Source organism: Podarcis vaucheri (genome assembly GCF_965113315.1).
Source record: "Podarcis vaucheri genome assembly, chromosome: 7".
NCBI classification, from domain to species: Eukaryota; Metazoa; Chordata; class Lepidosauria; order Squamata; family Lacertidae; genus Podarcis; species Podarcis vaucheri.
The window spans coordinates 24,830,934-24,851,143 of record NC_138765.1 but is presented as its reverse complement, the minus strand read 5'-3'; the positions used below and the strand labels follow the sequence as shown (position 1 = coordinate 24,851,143).

General features: G+C 45.8%; 1 protein-coding gene across 1 annotated transcript in view; it reads right to left on the bottom strand.

The window, feature by feature from the left end:
• Window positions 1-20,210, bottom strand: part of SDC3 (syndecan 3) — a 108,016-nt gene extending 87,806 nt beyond the window's left edge. The window contains exon 1 of the mRNA XM_082231807.1: window positions 19,607-20,210. Coding sequence (XP_082087933.1) covers window positions 19,607-19,708 — 102 coding nt within the window. The 5' untranslated portion in view covers window positions 19,709-20,210. The remainder of the gene's footprint in view (window positions 1-19,606) is intronic.

The window sequence follows — 20,210 nt, the reverse complement described above, 5'->3', positions numbered from 1 at the left end:
TCGAAAACGGAAGCAATTACTTCTGGGTTTTTGGCGTTCGGCTTCCAAAACATTCGGCTTCCAAGATGCTCAAAAACCGAGATACAGTGGTACCTTGGGTTAAGAACTTAATTCGTTCTGGAGGTCTGTTCTTAACCTGAAACTGTTCTTAACCTGAAACAGCACTTTAGCTAATGGGGCCTCCCACTGCTGCCACGCCGCCGGAGCATGATTTCTGTTCTCATCCTGAAGCAAAGTTCTTAACCCGAAGTACTATTTCTGGGTTAGCGAAGTCTGTAACCTGAAGCGTCTGTAACCTGAAGCATCTGTAACCTGAGGTACCGCTGTACCACTGTATTGTGGTATGTTGGTCACAGGAATTATTTTCACTTTAAATTGCTTTCACTGTTGCTTCTTTGCCACCTTGCGTCTCTGGAGCAGGCATTTTAAAAGCTATAAACAAATGTGCAGGACTGGGCAAAGGCACACTCTTCTCAGGAAGCGATTCATGCCACGTGTGTGGGTTCAGCTTTGCTCCCCCCCCCTTTCTAGTTGCATTTTGAAGCCTGTGGGATTATTTCAATTCTAAATAACCATTTAAGGAGAGGGCCTGCAAAGCTGCTTAGAAAGAGTAATGCTTTTGGAAATTACAAGAACACTCAGCTCGCGCGGCACTGGCAGCCAGACAAAACAGAAATATCAACATGCTCAGCGCTAGGCAGGAACTGTCCCATCCATAATGGAGCAACACGCTTGGCATCTGTCCTCCAGTGGCCTCTCCTTCCCCTGTGTGGAAAAGGTGTCAAGAGATTCTGAGCCAATGGGAGGGAGGAAAGCTTCTTGGATATGACATGTGTTTGGCATGCCAAAGGTCCTAGGTTCAATCCCCAGAGATGGCTGGGGGACAATCTCTGTCTCGGACCTGGAAAGATGCTGGATGTCAGCATCAGCAGCACAGAGTTAAATGGACCAGTGTTCTGACACAGTAAATTTTATTATTGTTGTTGTTGTTTACTTGACTTATATCTCACCCTTCCTCCCAAAGGAGCCCCAGGCAGCAGGCAGTCACACAATTTTAAAATGAAGGAAAAACTTTCTAAAGCAGTTGAAACATTCCAAAAAGAATTGTGACTGGAAACATCTAAAAGCAGCTGCAGTGAGAAACATCCTTCCATCCATTGATGGCGGAATTGCAAGGAACAGTATTTTTCAGCCACCCAATGCAAACAGGAATGTTTGCACATTCTTCCTAAAAGTTAATAATGATGGAAATGGGTGCACCTCACCAGGGAGGGCATTCCATAACTGGGGAGCCACCAGTGAAAAGGCCCTGCCACAGCTCAGCGCCAACCAGGTATGGAATATTTATTCAGTTTTTTTTTCTTACATGCATCTCCCTCCCCTCTCCCCATCACTGAACACAGGTCATTTCCTGCAGCCACTCATCCTGGCACTGCCAAGACCTGCTTAGCTTCACCAAAGGGCGTGATCTATATTGTCCAATGCTCTAAATTCCTTCCGATGTGGAGCAAAAGGAGTCAAGTCATTTGCAATTCAATGTCACCCTCTTTCAGGGGTGGGGAAGGAGAAGGTGCCAGAATCATGTTTCTAGTAGGCTACATGGAACGCAGATGTGCGTAGGAGATACTGCTGGCAATGTAATTTTTAAAATAAATATCTATGATCCTTTGCCGTCATGTTACCAGAAACCATTTTGGTCCTTAATATTTTTTATTTAGGAGAAAGAGAGTGCCAAGGGAGAGAGGCATTCAGCATCTCTTGTTTGTTTGGATCCAGATTTAATTGCCAGCATTTGAAAGCAGCACCATGTTCCCAGATGCTTTAAATTGTCTGGGGTGTGTGCATATTTTTTATTGTTTATTGAAAGGGGGGAGTGGCAGGAGACATTCTCATCTCCCTCTTTGTTTAAAAACGGGCCATTTAATCGTCAGTATGCGATGCCAGGCTTATGCTTCCATAAGCATTCTTTTTAATGGACCATTTTTCACTTTGTTTCCTGGTGGGAAAGGCTGCAACTCCCCCAAGATATTGCCGGTTTGAATCAGGGATGGGGAACCATTTTCTTCCCAAGGGTCACAATCCCTTCTGAGCAACATTTCAGGGGCCACACAACAATGGTGGGCAGGTCCAGACCCAAAAGTGAGAGGAGCAAGAAATGGAAATTTATATACATATGCATGCATGCATAATTTTATTTCCATGCTGCCTTTCCTTAGTTGAAACCATGCTCAAGGTGGCTCACAACTTTAAAAATTGCACAATTGCAAATATAACAAAAGTAGTCGTAAACAATCAACAGAAAAAGTACACAGCCATATTGAACCATTTCCACATAGATCATATTTAAGATCTAAAATAAAGGTTATAAAAAACTATGACAAACACAGCTGCAATTCCACCCCCAACAAAAACCTCTAAACAGTTCCCCAACTATACAACCTTTGTATACAATACTAGTTTCCATAGGCGCCGACTCCATGGGGCCTGAGGGGGCCTGAGCCCCCTCAAAAATTCGTTTGGGGGGCTCTGCCCCCCCAATAATCTCGGGCGCCCCTCTAGCAGAGCGCCACCGCCGCCCCTCCCCCAGCCCAAAATGCACAGGGTCGGGCTGCATGCCTCCTGCCCTCCCTCCCGAGCAAAAGCTCCACCCAATTTCCTTCGGAGCTGATTAATAGGCGCAGCACGCTCTCCCCTATTCACTCACGAGGAGGCGGCGCCACTTTATCTGCATATTCATGAGCTTATTTATTATTCATGAGCTTTCGCGGGCTCCCCCAATATTTTTTATAAGTCGGCGCCCCTGCTAGTTTCTACACATGCTCACACATCCCTCTTTATCCACCAAGAAAGGCAAGCGAGTGGCATTATCAGAGTTCAGGAACACCTTTCAGCCTTGCAAAAAGCACTCAAGGCCAGAAACCTCCCTGATGATTCCATACCCTCCAACATTTCTCCAATGAAAATGCAGACATCTCAATCCATAATGATAACCGTACTATTTATACCCCACACATCTTACTGGGGTTGCCCCAGCTCTCTGGGCAGCTTCCAAAATACCGTATTTTTCGCCCTATAGGACGCACCGTCCCATAAAGTGCACCTAGGTTTTTTGGGAGGGAAATAAAGGGGGGGAAATTATTATTTTTTCCCAGGCGCAGGGCTGGGGCGGGGGAAGCCCGAGCTTCCCCCAACCCCAGCCCCCAGAACAGGCAACTCTATGCAAGCCACAGGAGCCCAGCGCCGGGCTCCTGCATCTTGCGGAGAGCCGCGCGAAGTCTGGACGTGCTGAGCTTGACTTTGATGCTCAAGAGCCACAGTCTAACCTAACTTAAAAGGCTGCCTGCCCACATACAGACCCATGCAATCATTTAGAACATATGCAGAAATTCTACTCAGGACACTGCTCCCTACAGTGGGCAGTAGGGCTGCTACTTCTTCTTTTTCTTTTTTGTTGTTGCTCTTTTTCTGTAGAATGGTCTTCCTTCGGCCATATGTGAAGCAGCAACGTCCAGTGGCTTCACAAGTCTTGTAAAGATTTATCCTTTGGCCCAGGCTTTCATTGATTCATGAGATTAGACCATGATTTATGGTATATGAATCCCCTGAATTTCTGTTTTACTTTATATGCTTTTATATAGTTTTATTGGTTTTAGGTTGTATTTGGGGTTTAATGGATATTGTTTTTAATAGTGTACATCGTGTATCTCACTTAGAATTTTTTAAAAATATATATATTAAGAGGTTTAGAAATGCTCTTAAACTAATGAAGCAATTAATTAATTGTTGAAAGCCTAAGTTTGCTGGTTTGCAACAGAATCCCTCCAGCAAAAGAGTGTAGAAGTGGCTTTAATTTTACCTGTTCCACTGCTTTTTTTTATATTGTTTTTATTAAAGGTTTTCTTGCATTTCAAACATACGTACATTGTCTCTATTTTCAGATGATAAAGTCCTTTCTGCAGCTCAGTTATTGAATCATTGTTTTGTAGCAGGAAAAAAATGTAATTATTTGAGTCGTAGCCCCCTCAGAAATTTAGGCTATTGAAAAGGTGGGTAAAAGTTTTTTGAACAAATAGATCGTGACAAGATGAAAAAGGAATTCAAGGTTCGGGTTAGGAGGGTGACTCATATGTTTCACAACTGAAAGAAACTGCTACCTTCACTTTACACAAGGCTCAAAGAGACTTATATATTCATGCCTGCAAGCTCTGGGATCACTAAGGTTGGAAATTTCCCCTATATTTTTTTTTCCAAACTAAAAGTGCAACTCCAAGAAAGTTTGCTCAAAGCTAAGGCCTCCTGAGTTCAGCAAAGCATACTCCCAGATAAGTGGTTATAGGATTACAGCCTAAAGTAGCAATCCTATTATTATTATTATTATTATTATTATTATTATTATTATTATTATTATTAAATACCGTTCTATACCCGGACGTCTCAGGGTGGTTCACAAAAAAGGTCACAATATATTAAATAAAAATAAAAACAATAATCCAATAACACCCCCCCCCAAAAAAAAAGAGCCACATTTTAAAGGGCATAGGATGTTGATTAGGTCAGCCAAAGGCCTGGTTAAAAAGGAATGTTTTTGCCTGGTGCCTAAAGGTGTATAATGAAGGCGTCAGGGAGAGCATTGCACAGATGGGGAGTCACTGCAGAGAAGGCCCGTTCTCGTATTGCTACCCTCTGACCCTCTCAAGGAAGAAGCATACGAAAGAGGGCCTCAGAAGATGATCTCAGGGTCCGGATAGATTCATATGGAGAGAAGCAGTCCGTGAGGTATTGCGGTCCTGAGCTGTTTAAGGCTTTATAGGTCAAAACCAGCACTTGGAATTAGACCCAAAAACTAATTGGTAGCCAGTGCAATTAGACCAGGATCAGTGTAATATGTTCAAACCGTCTTACTCCGGTGAGCAACCTGGCCACTGAATTCTGCACTAGCTGAAATTTCTGAACCGTCTTCAGAGACAGCACTACGTATAATGCATTGCAGTAATCTAACCCAAGAGTAAACATTCCATTTAATGGAACATACTTATTAGTAAGCAATTATAATATCCCCCTGTAAGTGAAGGAAGGTTTGACTAGACAGTATGGAAACCTGGGGGAGCCATTAAAAGCCCATTCCAGCATTCCAGGTGTACTTAGAAACTGACCAGAATCCATTGTCATTATCTCAAAGCTGGCATGATATTTCCCATCCAGTCAAGGCTTGCTGCCATATGCTGAACCAACTACAGTTTCCGAATTGTCTTCAAGGGCAGCCCCCGTACGCAACGCATGGCAGTAATTCAAGTGCATTAAGTGGAACATGGATAACTCTCTTTGCCACAGAGGATCTGTGTAGGTCGAAACATTAAACAATATATTCACCCTTGTCACTCAAAATTGTCCCGCAATAACCTCTTTGCGTTGGACCAACCTAAGCAAATTTTAAAAAGTAGCCAGCACAACTGGAGTCAGAAACCTGTTGTAGTCAGTCAGATTGAGAACTGGTGGTTCATGGAGAGTTCTGCTTTCAGGAACAGGAAACTGCCATCTACGGAGTCAGAACACTCTTTCATCTACTTCAGCATTGTCTACTCTGACCGGCAGTGCCTCTCCAGAATTTCAGACATATGACATTCCATACTTGGAAATGCTGAGGATTGAACCTGAAACCTTCTGCATGTTCTACCGCTGAACTGCTGCCTTTCCTCTTTTGCTCCTCCTGCTAGCTATGAAGTGAAGAAGCACGAGCTGCAAGATTTGAACTGAAAGAGGACTACAGTGGTACCTTGGGTTCTTGAGCTTAATCCATTCAAGGAGTCCATTCGACTCCCGAAACCATCCGAAAACCAAGGCTCAGCTTCTGATTGGCTGCAGGAGCTTCCTGCACTCAAGCAGAAGCCGCGTCGGACGTTCGGCTTCCGAAAAATGTTCGCAAACCGGAACACTTGCTTCCGGGTTTGCGGTGTTCAGGAGTCGATTTGTTCGACAACTAAGCCGTTCGAGAACAAAGGTACCACTGTATTACCAGTCAACCAAGTACCTTGGTGTGGCAAACCCAGAGAGCAACAAATTTTGTATGGTACAAGCTTTTGTGGATTTACAGTCTACTCCACCAGATGCATGAAGAGAAACTTAACAACCCCCAGCCCCCTGCTGAAAATGCTTGCTCCAGATAGACAGAAAGGGTTATGTCTGACCAGAATAGTGAAATAAGCTCTAATTAGCAGCCACATTGTGTAATCTCCACCAACAGTCCTGGTGGAGGGAGGCTTCTCAAGGGGGTTTCACTAAATCACTGCCTGTCTCTCCATTAAAAAAGAAAAAGGAAGTGAAACTTGCAAACCCCACTTCCCTTCCTCATCCTGAATGGCTACAAAAGCTTGCTTTCTTCTACAAACCGTGCAAAGAAGTTCAGCCCAGAAACTCAACCAGGGCTTTCTTGCAGACAATTAATACATCTTTGCACTAGGTCAGAATGGTGCAGAGCCAGCACTGAGGACCTCAGTGCTTCCTCGAACTCAAAATTTCTTCAACATAATACAACCTGCATGCCCTCTGCCCTCCAGTAACCTTCTTCACTAAATCCTCTCCTGTCCCCAACAACCAAGGTCCATGAAAAAAATGCAAACATTTCTCTCACTGGTGCCTAGAGGGGTATAATGAAGTTGTAGATAGACTACGGCCATCAGACATGCTGGCTGGAACTGAGGGGAGGACACCATTTGAATTGCTTGCTCTCAGTGCCAGACCAAACCCTGTGGAGACCCCTAGGCAGTCAAAATCCTGAGGCTTCCCTCATTCTGGGGGGATAACATTGAACTAAGAAAGCTTGACTGTAATTTTCTTTCAGGATCAAATCAATATTGTTTTGATCCTTTGTCGAAAGGGCCCATAAAATTAGTTCTCACCCAACCGGTGAGGTGACACTGAAAAACATATTTCCAATGCTTTATTTCTTTGGCAGACAATTTTCCATGGTAAAAAATGCATTGTTCAATAATAACAATCACCATCACCATAATAATAATAATGAATCAACACAATACAAATCCACTTAAGAAAGAGGAAGAGATGCAGTGCCAATTAAATCTTAGCTGTAATTAACTCCTTTCAGGGAAGTATCCCTAAGAAGTCCATATATTTATGAGCACATTTCTCCAGGCATGCTAAAATTAGCACAGTAACCATTTTCACGGTCTTCTTCAGCTTTTCCCCTTAAAATATAAATACAAGTAAAGGAGAAGTGTATGCTACTGATGTGTATGCCACATCTTAAGACATTTACAAGCCTTCCAATAAAAACAATTCCCTAGTAGAGCTTTGAATTCGTTTCAATGCAACATTTAATCCACACAAAGTATCCTCACTCCTGCAACATTTCACCTACTCTGAGGGCTTGATCCAAGTTTTCAGCGATCAATAGCAAAAGCAAAGAAAAACACACATTCACGTTCATGGGAAACATCGCTTGTTGATAGAAAACATGCCCAATGTAGTGACAATAATGTTATCACATTATACCAAATCAAACCAGAGGCTCACCTAGTTCAGTATTGACAAAGCCAACGGTTCTCTTACAAATATGAAAGATCAGAAAAGAGAAAGACTTCTTTGAGTCGATGGGGAGAAGAGTGTTTGCCTATCTCAAATTAGACCTAATATAAACGAGATTACCCAGCAAAAGCAAACTCCTACCTCTCATGGAGTTTGTATACATACTTAAGGTGCATGTGTAAGAGGCTCATTTATCATTCTATTTTGGGAACGATTCCTGTTCTTATGTAGCTTCGCTGTTTCATACTTTCTGGACGTCCCATGATCATATTACAAAGTAGTGGTGTTCTATGTTACAACTCAAGAACCTCTTGTTTTCCAATGTATTTCCTATCAATAAAAAAAATCAGTATGGTGCAAGTAAATTTTTCTTCTGAAAGTATGGCCCACAGAAAAAAAGTTTGAGAACCACTGATAGCAGCTCTCTAGAATTTAGGCAGGTATCTTTCCCAACTCTACCTAGAGATGCCAGAGATTGAACTGGAACCTTCTGCATGCAAATAAAGTGCTGTTAAGCTAAGGCCCTTCCCATAATTTGTTCCACAGTAAGAATACATTGACTTGGTGTTGTTGTTATTTTGTAAGTATCAACCTGTTGATGAATAAAGTACAGCAGTACCTTGGATCTCAAACGCCTTGGCTCCCAAACAAATAGGCTCCTGAACTATTGAAACCCGAAGGTGAGTGTTCTGGTTTTCGAACGATTTCCGGAAGCCAAACGTCTGGCGCAGCTTCTGCAGCTTCCGATTGGCTGCGGGAGCCAATCGTAAACCACGCCTTGGTTATCGAACAGTTCTGGGAGTTGAACAGACTCCTGAAATACATTCTGTTCGAGAACCAAGGTACGACTGTATCTTTTTATTGTTTTAATAAAAGTCATCCTTTAGCACCTGACCTTTACTTGACAATAGTTGACCAACCCATTTTTAACTGCTCCACTACTCTCTGGTACAATGCAGCTCCTAAGTTCAATTCCATGGCTCTCCATGTACGATTGGGCATGTTCCTTGTCTGAAATCCTGGAGGTACACTGCCAGTCCGAGTAGGCAATACTGAACTAGATGGACTAGTGGTTCGATTCATAGGCAGCTTTCAATATTCCTATATTCTGAGCTATGGCGTTTGTTTGTTTGTTGGATGGGTGGGAACGGCAACAAGAGGTTGGGTTGGGGATGTGGTGAAGTTACATTTTATATCTCTAAGAGATTCATCATATACATAAGATATTTTTAAGGGTATTTTTTTAAATACATTAAAAACATACACTTCAACATACTGTTGAACTTAGATTCACTTCCTGCAAGCTCATCAAACTTCCCAGAAAAGTTTTTTATGGTTGCCTCCTCAGCAGCCCCAAAGTCCAGCCTCTGAAGCCCACACACAATTGGCTCGGCGGACAATGCAAAACAAACATTTTATTGTTCAAAATGGCATGCAGCTCCATCGCCTAGAACAGAATGTGTGCAAATGAGATTCTCCTTCAGAAGCTAACTCCAAACATCTTACACAAATATTAAAAACTTCTGAAGTGGTCCCTTCTGCTGCAAAACTAGGATAAGTCAGGACTCAGATTTTTAATTTTTTTTATTCAGAAGATATGCAAACACAACGCTATCTGCAGGACTAGTGGCTGGCAGACATGCTCTACGGGGAGCTGACTTCAGGCACCAGGCCCATTGGCGGACCAACTCTGTGCTACAAAGATGTCTGCAAACATGACACAAAGGCTGTCAACACCAACCCCTCTTTGTGGATATCCCTTGCAGATGACCGCAGTGCCTGGAGACGGACAGTCAGGTTGTGTATCCACAGCAATGACCAGAGGAGGAATGACCCCTGGGAGGAATGTAGTGTGGAAAAACGCCATGGTGCATCTGCAGCAGCACAACTGGATGCCTTCATCTGCCCCAGCTGCAGCAAACCATCTCTCTCCCCTATCAGTCTCTACAGCCACAACAGACACTGTAACCTTCTAACAGCTTGACCTCACCTCCATTGTCTCCCAAGACAGATGGGTGCCAACAAGGGGCAGACAGCACTTTTGAACTCTCCATCTAGCTGGCCGGTGTTTGAAACACGATATTGGGCCAGTTGGGCCCTTGATCAGACCCAACTGGGCCCCTGTATATTCCTAGGCAATTGTTGGGTAACCCACAGCTTAACTGTAGGCGTTTTTTACTTAGAAACAAAACATGTTCAAAGACACATATCCCCAAGAATTGGATCCCGGCCTGAATTACAGAACATTGGAGAGGGTCCAAAAAGCTACTTAAATTCTACTCAAGAGCTTGGACCATTCTGTGTAAAGTTTTCCCCCCTTTGAAAAGCAAAACCCCACGTCATTTTTTAAAAGTGCTTTGGATTTCAAAAGTGCTTAGCTATGTAGCATGCAGTGGGGTAAGGAAAGGAGACTGCACTACAAAAGCCCCTTGGGGATGTTATGGAGAACTAGCCGTATGGTTCTCTGGATCCCAGACATTCATGATTATGAACGCAGGGGGTCTCCTCTGTTTTGCATTGCACTCAACACACTGCTACATCTGCACCACTGACAGGCATCATCTGCTTGCACCCTGTTAACTCAGTCAGTTAGGGCATGGTGCTAATAACACCAAGGTCGCAGGTTGAATCCCCATACAGGCCACCTAGATATTCCTGCATTGCAGGGGGTGAACTAGATGACCCTTGGGGTCCCTTTCAACTCTAAAATACAATGATTCTATTATTCAATGCTGAGAGTTGTACTCAGTGTTTGAAACTCCCATTGTTCTAGGTGCATTTTGCGACAGGGAATTTAATTAGCACAAGCAGTTTCTGAGCTCTGGGTGCAGTACTGGGCCTAAATTTTCAGATTAAAATGGCAGAGTGGAAGGAAAGAAGGACCTTTTTCTGCCTCCCCACTTTCAGCTAATCTCTGAAGACTGGAGAAGAGACCCTCTTAAGAATATTAGGTGGGTGGGCAGGGGAAGGACTAGACCGTGTGAAAAATGAACATAATATTTGAGCTGCAGTTCATCCATTTTCAGCTTTATATTCTTGTTACATATATAAAAAAGTGTGCCTAGACATTCCTTTGTTGCGCCCATAACCTAGGCTTAAAGTGCCATTTAGCTCCTAGCTTTCATATATCAGTTTCTAACACAGGCTGTGCTGCATGACAGTGTCTTGCTGGACAGTAGCAGTTCAGACTGGGGTACAGTATTACCTGTGTTTGAATTCCATCATAAAAAGATTCCCTGCTCACACAACACAAAGCCGCAGCAAAACAGCTGGGTGAGAGCTCTTCTTCGCAAGGTGCTTGTTTTCTGTCTTAACTATAGTTAAGAGAGCAAGAGCGATCTATGTACTCCTTGCCACTTTCTAGGGCAAACTCCCTCACCCATCTTTCTCTCTCTTTATTAAATCCATATTCCACATTAGTTACTGTGCAATAGGGTATAGGGTTAGATGTCGGGAATCCGTATATATAATATACGTTATGTACTGTGCTGAAATTGTACAGGCAAACTTCCCCTTTCTTCCCTTGTTGGTCTTAACCCAGGTTAAGGATGGTATGAAGGCAATGCTAAGCCAGGGGTCACTAACACAGAGCCCATGGGCACAAAGGTATTTAGGCATATGCATCCGGCTGCTGAAGCAAACTTGAAAGAAGCATTCCAGTGTACCCAATAGTGTGGCTACTGGTTGTGGTGAATGCTTGGTTGTGGGGGCGGGAGCCTGCAAAAGTTTCTATGGTTTGCAAATGTGCCCACAGGCCAAAAAGAAAAAGTTGACGAACTATGTGCTAAACTCTGTGGTTGATAAGAAGAACTAGAGTGTTATCTTGGGTTACAGACGCTTCAGGTTACGGACATTTCAGGTTACAGACTCCGCTAACTCAGCAATAGTACCTCGGGTTAAAAACTTTGCTTCAGGATGAGAACAGAAATTGTACAGCGGCAGCGGGAAGCCCCATTAGCTAAAGTGATACCTCAGGTTAAGAACAGTTTCAGGTTAAGAACGGACCTCCGGAACTAATTAAGTTCTTAACCCGAGGTACCACTGTACTTACAACAAGCCTTGGACCCGTGTGCCTCTCCCTTCTTCAGCAAAAGCACAAGGAGAAGTTTGGAAGCTTTCGCTTTTGTTTTTGATTAACTGCAACTCGCCATATTGTGCCAGCCAGAGTAAAGTGTAGCTAACTAGCGGCTAGCAGAAACAAACCAGTTTCAAAACATGGGTTATGAACCTGACTTGTTTTCTCTAACCACAGTTAAGAGTAAACACAGTTTAGGGAACAGGCAATGTACTAAACTATGGTTGGTCTAAAATGGAAGAGGAGGCTTTCAATTTCCTATTTGCAACTGCATCAGAAGAGAAGAGAGGGAGGAATGTGCAAACCTGAGAGGACGTATGGTTTTTTCCCCTGTAACACTAAACCATGGTTTAGTGTGATGGCCAAATGCAGACACAGCCACATCTGCCCATTGCAGCCCCCCTTACTCAAAAATGGAAAAGACGTTTCAACACAAGTTGACATGGTAACAATGAGTAGTACTGAGAAGATACAGTCCTGAACTCTAAGGCTTAAAAGGTAACAAAGTGAAAACCTTACTGCTGCAGAAAATGAGAGGGCACAGCCCACTCAAAATCTATTAACCATGGGTATAAGATTGTGCCATGATCTAAAGCAGTCCAGTCCAGCAAGAACTGATCTACTTGATTCTCCTGACAATGGAGATCAGGCTCCAAGTCATTGCTTGCACCCAGCTAATTTTTGTCACCCAGCAGACTGGAGAATGAAGTAAATTCCTGGCCTCAAGGAAGCCAATCCTGATGTACCTCCGACAGAAAGCGGGGTAGTAATCAACTCCAGCTTAAAATGTATGCAGCTAGACTTAATTTGTTTTCAACTTACCTCCAGGCAAAATGTTTAACCCCTGCTATTAGCTTAACAACATTGCCCATGGTTGGATGGAGAAATACAATATTTTGCTCAGTACGTTAAATACTAGCACAAGAAGGAAGTGAACAGAGCTAGTTAGATATCTATTATAAGAAAAATGCCACATATAAAGCAGAGATTTGCTCCTGAAAATAAAATTACACATCTAATTGCAGATTCGATATCTGGCTTACCAGCCTCATTAGGAAAATTTTAAAAGTTACATCTTATCTCGTTTGAGATGATCATTAAAAAAAATAATTGGGTAGCCCATTTGGCTTTAGATTTATTTTTCAATTGGATGTCTATGACAAAATACCAGAAAATGTTAGACCTGTTTAAAAGTCCATATTTATCGGGTGTTAGCTGCACCCTTAGTCCTCATTGGGCTGATTTGGACACCACCACCACCCCCAATAGTCATTTTCTTTTAATTTTCTTTTATTTATTTATTTTTGGTATTCTGAAAGCCTCAGAACTCCACCAGTGTTCTTCACTCTTTTTCTAATGACTACAATGTCCACACACACACACTTTTCTCTTCCCCAATGAGAAAATGAGCCATAGCTTGAAGCAGTGGAGCACAAGCAAAGGAGATACTTTGGCATCCCACCAGCCCAGAGTTACAGAACTGTCAGGGCATGAGAGAACCTCCCCAAAAGTACAGGATGTGCTGTTCAAGGCAAACTACCATAGTTTCTGCATCTCTAAAAGGATGTAAGAAGAGGCTGCTGGATCAGGCCAATGACCCATCTAGTCCAGCATCCTGTTCTTACAGTGGCCAACCAGACTGCCTGTGGGAAACCTGCAAACAAGACCCAAGCACTCTCCCCTTCAGCAATGGGTATTCAGTAGCATTACTCCCTCCATCCATAGAAACAGCCATAATGGCTCATAGCCATCAATAGTTTTCTTCTCCATGATTTTGTCTAATCCTATTTTAAGGCCTCCAGGCTGGGGGCCATTACTGCACCCTGAGAGAGAGAGAGAGTTCCACAGTTTAACTCGGCGCTCTCATTCCCTTCCTCTCCCACTCCCTCCACAAACATACCACTTGCTCCTAAGGAGGAAGGAGAACTTTGATTCACATAGAAAAACCAGCCTCCTTTATCTTCACCTGAGCCAAAACAATACGCAAACCAAAAAACACAGCCCGTTCTTGAAAGTAACAGTTCTCCAAATTCTACCATGCAGTTCTTCAGCCAAGTAATGTGTCCAGAAAAACATATACGAAGGTAGAGTGTGCATAAAGATGTACATTGGCTCCCAGTATGTTTCCGAGCACAATTCAAAGTGCTGGTGCTGAACTTAAAAGCCTTAAACTGCCTCGGCCGGTATACCCGAAGGAGCGTCTCCACCCCCATCATTCAGCCCAAACACTGAGGTCCAGCTCCGAGGGCCTTCTGGCAGTTCCCTCACTGTGAGAAGTGAGGTTACAGGGAACCAGGCAGAGGGCCTTCTCAGTGGTGGTGCCCACCCTGTGGAACGCCCTCCCATTAGATGTCAAGGAAATAATAAACAACTATCTGTGACATTTAGAAGGCATCTGAAGGCAGCCCTGTTTAGGGAAGTTTTTAATGTTTGATGTTTTATCATTTGTTTTTAATATTTTGTTGGGAGTTGCTCAGAGTGGCTGGGGAAACCCAGCCAGTTGGGCGGGGTATAAATATTATTATTATTATTATTATTATTATTATTATTATTATTATTATATTACATATATCCATGAAAATAACATACAAAGGGGCATACAAAGTCAGGGAAATGTATCTTATTTGGGGAAATTTGCCCTGAAATACTGGTGAATTTTCACAAGGACTTTAAAAAATAAACAAATCACCAAGCGATATGGAATTGTGTGGAACTGAATTTTAAGACTGAGAAAAATGAGAATCTGAAAGAAAACAAAATTCACCCATTTCCCCCCACCCCAGTGCAGCAGACAATTTATCTCCATCCCTCTGGTAGGAATAAAACAACTCCAGCCACTTTCCACAGCTGTCAGCAGTGCTTGAAAAGCCACCTCTTTGCCAGCACCAAGTCCCTTCACAGCTGCCGGCCCCTGCGGGGGGTGGGGGGAGAGCGGTCCTCCCATTAACTCAAGCTGGACTCCCTTGGTATCAATCTCCAGCTGCTCAATGTTTCTCATTGCCTCTCTATGCCACCTACAATGTTTTGTTCTCATGCACACAGGGTGGAGAAGGGTGTGTGTGGAGACATTTGTTAGAAGCTTTTGGAAGTGACTGCAAGACAGATTCCCTCCCCCTCCCCTCCAATCAATAGATTATTAGCAGCTTTAATTTGTGGGTGTTTGGGTAAATATCCCAAGGGACAAGTGGATTTTTGGGGCGGATTTGGGAGGTAATCGACAGTCAACAAACAGGGCAAGTTAAACCCTATTGATACTTGAGTTTTTGTTTTTAAACTGCACTTGACTGAAGTGGGTTGTGTATCCAGCGGAATTTTTAGACACTGGTCCCACCACTGGGGTAAACAAGTTATTTCTGCTCTAAAAATATTTTATGTATTTCCAGCTGCTCGGCTGATTTTGTTCCCAGTAACTCCCTGCTTTCCTGTCATCCAGGCTCAGAAAGCCACATTATCTGGGGCCCCACAGCTATTGCAGCCGTTCCTAGAGTGCATTGCTTCTTTCTAAAGCCAAGTGCAGACTTCACGGTGTCGGCAAGTCTGAGTTTGGGGACTTTTCCTTTCCTGTGAATGGACAGCTCTTCACGAAAGATGCTTTCCCACAAGCCTCTGGGGCTAGAACATCAAGCCCAGAATCGTTGCCTTCACCCAAAGGAAGTACCTCATCTGGTTATTATTTCAGTTACTGGCAGGTAACATATGGATTTATGACAGAATATTGGAAGCCGACTATTTCTTTGTCTCACTACAGCTGTGAGGGAGAAGTTATGGCCTTCCAACAGCTCCCAGCAGCCTCAGCCAGCAGGGTGAGGGATGATGGGAGTTGGGAGTCCAACAAAACATAAGAGGACCACAGGACCATAACTCCCATCAGCCCCAGACAGGATGGCTAAAGGTCCAGGGTGATACAAGCTGGAAGGCAGCAGGCCTGGGAAGGTGGCATTAGAGAACAAAAAGGGAACAGGACCCTGGATATGGTTTAGGGATTAACAATGCATGGGAGAGACACGGCCTCCACCCCAACCCAGGAACTGGATTTGGGAAGGACAGAAAGATGCACAGACTCTCTCGTGAATTGGGAATGGCCCCAATCAATAGCAAAGCAACTGGAAGATTCAGGACCGATAAAATGAAAGCACTTCTTTACACAACACATGGTTAAACTATGGAACTCATTGCCACAGGAGACAGTGATGGCCACCAACCAAGATGGTTTTCAAAGAGGATTGGACAAAAACATAGAGTAGAGGGCTATTGATGGCTTCTAGCCATGATGGCTTTGCTTGGCCTCCACAGATGGAACCCACAGGAATGGTCTTGTGCTCAGGGTCCTGCCTGGGAATTTCCCACAGGCTTCTGGTTGGCCCCTATGGGAACAGAACACTGGTCTAGATGGGCCTGATCCAGCAGGCTTTCCTTATGTTCATATGTTTGTTCTTGCACACAGAAAATGCAGCAGCCAAATATGGAGAGTGACCTTTTCTTTTTCCTTTTTTTAAACAAATGATCTAGGCATTTCCCATCATTGACTTTTGCTAAAGGAAGTAAGAGTGCTTTGCAGAGTGACCTCATCGACATTTTAATACAATGCATAAATCAGGCTTTTAAACAGCAGTGCTCAAGTAGACATTAGGGATGAGACACTTGGGCATCTGCCGCTAGAGATACCCCTACCTTTTGAAGCATCTAGCTGAACTCAAGTGTGCAGCATGATGCCATCCACAAAGGGCATTGACCCTCCACCTTGGCCCAAAACAGATGGCATGGCACAGGGGCAAAGGAAGTTATCTTCAATCTATGTGTCCATCTATCTCAGTAACACCTCCTCTGATAGGCAGTGACTCTCCAGGGTCTCAGGTAAACGGTCATTTCCAACACCTGCTCCTTGCAGCTAGAGGTGTCAGGGATTGCACCAGGGACCTTGTTCATATGAAGTATGGGCTCAGCCAGTTATGGGCAGTGTACACACCATGCATTTAAATCACACTTGGGAACTGTAGTTTAAGGGTGCTAGGAATTGTAGCTCTGTGAGCAGTAAAGTACAGTTTGCAGGATTCTCTTTGAGTGATGTGCTTCAGATATATGGTGCGCGTGTCTCTTCCCTTGTGGGCCATCCAAGGAAGCTGAATACAGTCGTACCTCGGGTTAAGTACTTAATTTGTTCCGGAGGTCCATTCTTAACCTGAAACTGTTCTTAACCTGAAGCATCACTTTAGTTAATGTGGCCTCCTGCTGCTGCCGCACTGCCGGAGCACGATTTCTGTTCTCATCCTGAAGCAAAGTTCTTAACCCGAGGTAATATTTCTGGGTTAGCGGAGTCTGTAACCTGAAGCGTATGTAACCCGAGGTACCACAGTATTGGAAGACTCAGGACAGATAAAAGAAATGAATTTCTCTGTTCAGTACATACAATGGAACTCCTTCCCACAGAAGGCAGTGATGGATGCCAACGTAGATGCCTTCAAAGAGGATTAGACAAATTCATGATGGAGAAGTCTGCTGAAGGCTATGATATCTATGTTCTTTCTCCACTGTTGGAGGCAGTCCTGCTTTTGAACACCAGTTGCTGCAAACCACAGAAGGGGCGAGTGGTCTTGTGCTCAAATTTCACTTGCAAGTTTCCCAAGGGCAGTATGAGAACAGGATGATGGACCAGGTGGACCACTGGCCTGATCCAGCAGGCTTTTCTTGTGTACCTATGAAGATGCCCCATTGCCTTTGTCTCTAGAGCATTGTCTTATTTTTTTTACTTTGGACCATCACCTCTTGCTACCAAGCCTGCAGAGCATGGAAATTCCAAGAATCATCTTCACCGATCCCCAGAGTAAGAGCTGTTTGACAGTGGAACAGTCTCACTTGGGAGGTTGTGGACTCTCCTTCCTTGGAAGTTTCCAAGCAGAGGTTGGATGGCCATCTGTCATGGATGCTTTAGTAGAGATTCCTGCATTGCAGGGGGTTGGACTAGATGACTCCTGAGGTCCCTTCCAACTCTACAATTGTATGATTCTATGAGTGGCAGGGGGCAGGGCAGGAAGAACACCAACCATCCTACAAACCGACAAACTGTTAGCTCCTCAACCCTCTTGGCAATATAACCTTTCCCCTATAATATTCCATATTACATGGTAGGTTGGAGGAAACAAGGTATGTAAGCTGCCTTAAACTTCCCCCAGCTGGTGCTGTTGGGACTCTGACCCTTCAGCCACAGCTGGCACGGCCAGTGGTCAGGGATGATGGGAGCTGTAGTCCTCACAAGAGGGTGGCCACGTTGTAGGCAGGCTGCCTTAAGCAACCTTCCCCCCACCCACCCACGCAAGGGACCCAGCTTGTGCCACAGGCAATAATGACAAGGCCCTGTGGGTAAAGAGAAACTAGCAAGAGCTTGAGCGCCACAGAGGCCAAACTGCGTGCAGAGAATCTCAATGGGCCAACCTCACCCCGCTCCTTCCCTTTTAAGCAATCAGCAAGCATCATCTCCATCATTTGCTGGAATGACAGCCAGCATTTTCTTCAGGCAGGAGGCTTGACAATTGAGGGGGAAAGCAATGGCAGGAGGAAAGCAATGGCAAGAGAACTGGTCCAGGGCATTGATATGCAGTCCACAGGGGCACATCCCTTGGCACACGTGAGCGCGCGCACACACACAAATAGGACTAGCCAGCCAGACTCCCTCCCACACAGAGAACAGAATGGCAGGGAATCAGCTTAGAGAGGAAAGGCAGGGACAGCAACTCCCACAGAAACCAGCCTCCTCCCAACATTTCGTCGCAGTCCCAGCAAGTCAGACGGGAGAGAAGGGGGGGGGGAATAAACCTTCACCCACCCCATGGAAAAAACGCACCCAAAATAAGGAACAACGAAATTGCAAAGGAGAAAAGAGAATGCCCTCTTTATTTGTAACCCTACTTCCCAGCTGACCTTCAAATGACATCTAGATATGGCTTTCACCGACCCCACCCCAAGTGCCTGGAAGCCCCCCCCCCCAAGAATGGAAATCTGGGACCAGGAAGAGCGAGAAGTGCCTTTATTTATTACCACCATCTGACGTGGCTGAACGATTCCTCTGAGGGAAGCTTTGCAATCACCGTGAAGATTAACGGGAGACGGGGGTCCCATCTCTTTCCCCACCCCCCAACAAAGCCCTTTGCAACTCCAGCTGCGATCCTGGCCAGTTATGTGGGAGGCTGACCCCGCCCCTCTTCCATGGACTAAGGGGGCTTATTCCCAAACAAGGCTGCCACACTAACATGTCCCAGGGAGAAGACACTGGAGGCCCCATTCACAAAATAAATCCAAGAAAGGGGGGGGGGGAGACACTATAAGCCTGCAGTCCTTACGCGCGTTTACCTAGGAGTAAAGCGCCGCTGCTCTTACTTTCAAGCAAGGCTGCGGTGCTAAAGGCGTGCTTTTCCAGAGAAATATGCCCCGCTGAACACAATCGACTGGGCCTTAAATGCCAAAGAAACTCGCCTGCGCTCTGGCAGCAAGGCGCACGTTTTACCTGGAAGCAAGCGCCACCGAGCGAGGGGACTCGTGGCTGAGCCAAAACTGCCTAAAGGTCGAGCTAAGCGAGGAAGTGGGGGGAGAAAGCGCACAAGATGCGACCCAAGCGGAGAGAGGGAGGCCGCCTCCTTGAGCCAACACGCCCACCCAGGGAGCCACTTGTTTCCCCCACGAATGCAAAAATCCGCAGCTGCTCCTTCCTCTCCCCCACCTAGGGGCAGCCAGGGAGGGTGGGGCGGGGCGTGCGGGTTGCGCCTAAGGGTCCCCCGGGAGGAAAGACCGGGGGGGTGGAGGCAGAAAGGCGAAGAAGCCCCCTGTCAAGGGAACTTGGCACGGCAGGCCCAGGATAGAGGCAAGGCGTCGAGCCGCGGGGAGGAGGAGGAAGGCAACGACGTAAACCTGGAAGCATTCAGGGGAGGGGGGTGCGCGCCCTGTGGGGAAGGAAGCAGGGCCGGGTGCCGTCGAGGGGGCGTCAGAGATGTCACTTACCCGGGCGACGTGGCCGTCCAGGAGCAGGAGCAGCAAGAGCGGCAGCAGGAGCCCTCCCTGTCGGCGGGGCCTCGACGGCAGCAGCCGAGGCATCTCCTTCATGCTGGGAAGGGGCGATCGGGGCGCCCACGGCGGCTGCTGCGGCTGCTACGCCCGTCGGGAGTCCAGAGGGACGGGAGGAAAGGAGGGGAAGGGGGGGAAGAAGGAGGGAGGGAGGGCGAGGGGGGGAAGCCTTTCCTTTGTTCCCGATGCAACCAGAAACCCACAGCAACGAGGCAGGGGAGGAGGCGGAGGAGGGCGGCAGCGAGCCCGAGGATGCAGGAAAGGCAAGGAGCGCGCCGGCGGCGGCGACGACGCTGCTGCTGCTTCTCCTGGGCTGGAGAGATGCTGCGAGGAGGAGGCAGGCGGAGGCCAGGGCTGCGGGGCTCGCCAGTCCGCCGGGCCCACGGCGACGCCTCCCCGGCTCCAGCCCACTCGCACCCCGCCGGCGCCGGACTGCAACGGTCAGAGCGTGCTCCGCCGCGGCTTCTTCCCCCTTGCAGGAAACGTGCGCTCCGGAGCCCAGTCCATTCGCTCAATGGCTGCGGGGACAAGGAGGAGGAGG